Here is a 3,751-nt window from a genome sequence, read left to right as displayed (position 1 = left end):
TATGATTATCAAGTTACCTTCTTTGTACCCTAAAAAAAAGATCCAAAGAAGGGAGGAAATACACCTATGGTGGAAAACATTTCTCCAAACAAACGCAAAGATGTCCAATCGACTTTTTTATAACCCAAAAAAGATTGTACATGTTAAGCACATATATTTCAACAGCATTGAACTGTCATATAAGTTTGTCCCTGGTATTTCACGTAGAGTCATCATGGACAAATTTCTTGGTCCAAGTTACTTCAAAGATCAAGCAGATAATCAACACAAGTACTACCAGAAAAGCACGCAATTTGCAAAAATGTCTAAAATCTCACTAATTCCAAAATCTTCATGAAACATAAACAGGGAACTTTTGATCAGTCTGTCTTGAAAACAAAAATACATTGCAAATGTAAAAGCTGGTGAATTAACTAACTGGGTCCTTCAAACATCAATAGTGGTGGATACAGGCCTCACTTCTTCTTTTCACCACCTCCAGTAGCCCTGTACAAATCAAAACGATAAAAAGAATAAAACATGAGATACTTCGCAAGGACTTGTAACATTCTTCAGTAAGAAAATAATAGTAATGACCATCATCCTTGATATACTGAATCATTAAAACCAATAATAAAGTCGTTACCTCATCTTGCGGAGAACACTAGACATTTCTTCTCTCTTCCTCTTCGCCCTCTTGTGAGTACCCAACTTCCTCTTGGCTACCTTCAAGGCACGCTTGTCCTTTCCAACTTTAAGAAGCTCAGTGATCCTCTTCTCATATGGAGCAAATCCAGCAACTTCTCTGATAAGACTCCTCACAAAGTGGATTCTTTTGCTTGTTTTCTAAAAACAAATAAAATGGAAAGAACAGATTATGATGTGTTAAGAAGATGCAAGTAAAACATATACAATTGGCAAGCAAAAGCATGGTACACAGATCCAAATCAGAAATAGGAAACCTCATGCAGGAAACCAGCTAAAATTATTTAACCCTCCTTCCCACGATAATAGCACTGTGATAAAACATACTTCGTAAGATTACAAGCATCATGCTAAAAAGCATTTCTTTGTAAGAGACTGTACATGATCCCTAAACAACACTGCCAACAATCTATGGAATATATGAGGCTATTCACCTCTCTTTACTCTCAAAGGGATAAATCTTTGTCCTGCCACTCGATCAACCCATTCTAGTACAAGAATACACGCATCTGTGATAATGTCAGGAGTGTACTCTTCCTAAAACTACAAAACTTCCACTCCCAAACCCAATAAATTGTATTGGTACCCAAAACCCCAAATTACATCATTCTCTTCTAACAACTACAAGAACAGCATAGCCAGGTGGTGTTCACTTCTAAGACAACAAAAATCATGTGCATCTGACTTTTCCGCAGTCACAAAAATAAACAGGTAAAGGTAATAGAGAACCCTAAGCTATAAAGCCAAGAGTTGTGTTCAATGTGATACAAAAAGAAACGGGGATGCAGACACCTATAAAAGACAATTGGGTGACTATATCAGAAAACCCAATTTCCTGTAATTGTGCTCCATGAAAAATATAAATGTTCAAAATGTGCCCATAGATTCAAATCCAAACAATACAAGCCCAAGTTATCAAACAGATATCACTAGCAATCAACAAAGACAGGCAACATAAAGAACATCACTCACCCCTTTTCTGTCAGAAGGGCGTGGAGCTAATTCCTTCTTGGTCACAACATGGCCTTTGTTTAGGCCAACAGATATCCCTGTATTCGGCTGTTTTGGAGCCATCACCTATTTAAAACCACATTCAACATACAACCTCAAATCACAAAATTGCATTGCCACAGTAGGACAATGAAAGCAACTGAGAATCACAATTTTCTACAGCTCAGAAAAAAAAAACAATTGAAATGCAAATTTTCATGATAAAAATTATCTAAGAAATGGAAAGTGCAATTTTTTTTCCCTTTACTGGTTTGTACAAGCATAAAACAACCGAGGATTTACGTAACTTCAAACCTAAAAAAGCAGAATATGTACGGAAGCGCTACGCAAATATGAGATAAAACGGAAAAAGGAAGAGAGGTCGGCGAGTGACACTTACCTCTTCAATCTGTTGGATCTGCTCCGACGTAGTAGGGTTGTGAAAAGAGGAATTAGGGTTTTGGGAGAGTGATGCATTTTATATACACAAAGTTTTGGGCTCGCACTAAGAAAGAAGCCCAATGAGGGAAATTACAAAAATATACTACTTAAGACTTTAATTAACAAAATATCAATGTACTTCTATTTAATTAGAGAAAATACATAATTACTCCATTAAAGTAAGACCTATTTTTGAAAAAGACACTCAAACTTTGCGGGGGTCCTAATACACCCCTAAACTATTTAAATGTGAAATTATTGAACCATTTTTTGATATTTTATAGAGAGAGTGTATGTCACTCACCTGAAGAGCGTGGAAACCAAAAAAAATAAGATTAAACTTTTCTTTTACAATATTTTTTATTAACTATTTAAATAATCTTTTATTTTACTGTTTAATTTGTTTTTCTTTCTTCTTCTTCGTGAGTTTCACCATTGAAGGAGATGACAATAGCTTGAAATTTTTTTCTTTTTTTTTCTCTCTTTTCGTTTTTCATTTAGATTGGATTTCGACGGAGAGATTTGATTGTAACTAAATAACACAATTTCAGTCCATAAAAGAAAATGCCTTTTTAGTCGGCTTTCTTCCATTGATAACGGAAGCAACAACAGATTTGTTGTTTCATCCTCAGATTTTTTCTCCTCTTTCTTGGCCGGCTGGGGTGAGAGAGAATTTTTTTTTTTTTTCAAATACCACCCAGGTTGATTTATAGCAAAAATCAAAGGTAAAATAAACAAAAAGAAGACTTTGATAGAAATTTTAATTTGAAAAATAATAATTTTGAAAGTGGATTTGATTTTCCAGTTTTAATTTTGATTTAGTGTTGTTTCAATGGCGTCTACTCCAGGACGAAGGAGATCAACAAATGGGTTAAGCGAAGAAGAACGAAAAAATAAAGAATCAAAACTAACAAAAAAGAAAACATAAATAAAAACAAAGATTAAGAAATTATATAAAAATTGACACATGGCAAGCAATAATTGGTGAGTGACTTCACCTTCTTTCTTATAAGTGGGTTTGACCCAAAAATGGGATATTTATATTACTTTCAAATTGTTCAATGGGGTATTAGGACCCCCGCAAAGTTTGAGTGTCTTTTTCAAAAATAGGTTTTACTTTAATGGGGTAATTATGTATTTCCCCATTTAATTATAAACATAGTTTTTAAATTACATACATAACAAAATAATTAATTTTTGTATTTAAGTTTATTTATTTTTTCAGATTTTCCTCTCTCATGCCTTTTGAATTACGTGCATTTAACGTGGAGATTAATTAGGGATAATAAATTTTTCCAATATTATATCTCCTATTACAATTCCATATTTACACGTTTCAATGTTCCATATTTACATGTTTCATTGATTATTATAGGGATCATATTTATTTTTTTCCTTTTTTGATATAACTTTTTATTTTACCAATAAAATTGGTGTTGTTTTCAATAGGAGAGATATAGTTCCTAGGAAAGTTTTACCATTTCTCTTTTCTGCCAAACGTCTAACCCCTTCCATATTCTTCTGTTCAAAAATTTTAACCCTTCCATCTTCTTCTTTTCACATTCTTTGTTGAACAATTTTCACTACAGTTCATAGCTATACCATCCGATTCACCATAGTTTCGCCATGAATAGGA

At 33.4% G+C, this 3,751-nt stretch overlaps 1 protein-coding gene across 1 annotated transcript; it reads right to left on the bottom strand.

Moving 5' to 3' along the window:
- Positions 1–274: 274 nt before the first annotated feature.
- LOC125849133 (60S ribosomal protein L36-2-like) lies at positions 275–2,202 on the bottom strand. Its single transcript, XM_049529155.1, has 4 exons — positions 2,075–2,202; positions 1,657–1,761; positions 626–825; positions 275–486 (listed from the first exon to the last, which is right to left on the bottom strand). Exons 2-4 carry the CDS (start codon positions 1,756–1,758, stop codon positions 456–458), a joined length of 333 nt encoding a protein of 110 aa, XP_049385112.1. The 5' UTR covers positions 1,759–1,761; positions 2,075–2,202; the 3' UTR covers positions 275–455.
- Between the last annotated feature and the right edge of the window lie 1,549 nt (positions 2,203–3,751).

Source organism: Solanum stenotomum, chromosome 12 (assembly GCF_019186545.1).
Source record: "Solanum stenotomum isolate F172 chromosome 12, ASM1918654v1, whole genome shotgun sequence".
NCBI classification, from domain to species: domain Eukaryota; kingdom Viridiplantae; phylum Streptophyta; class Magnoliopsida; order Solanales; family Solanaceae; genus Solanum; species Solanum stenotomum.
The sequence above is the reverse complement of the archived record's forward strand: the minus strand, read 5'-3'. Positions and strand labels throughout refer to the sequence as shown.

Bases quoted from the DNA above. Each gene is read 5' to 3' on its own strand.
- LOC125849133 (XM_049529155.1), bottom strand. From the start codon at position 1,758: ATGGCTCCAAAACAGCCGAATACAGGGATATCTGTTGGCCTAAACAAA. The intron at 826-1,656 runs GTGAGTGATGTT...ATTTGTTTTTAG, and splicing joins GCCCTTCTGACAGAAAAGGG to AAAACAAGCAAAAGAATCCA. The intron at 487-625 runs GTAACGACTTTA...TGATTTGTACAG, and splicing joins AGTGTTCTCCGCAAGATGAG to GGCTACTGGAGGTGGTGAAA.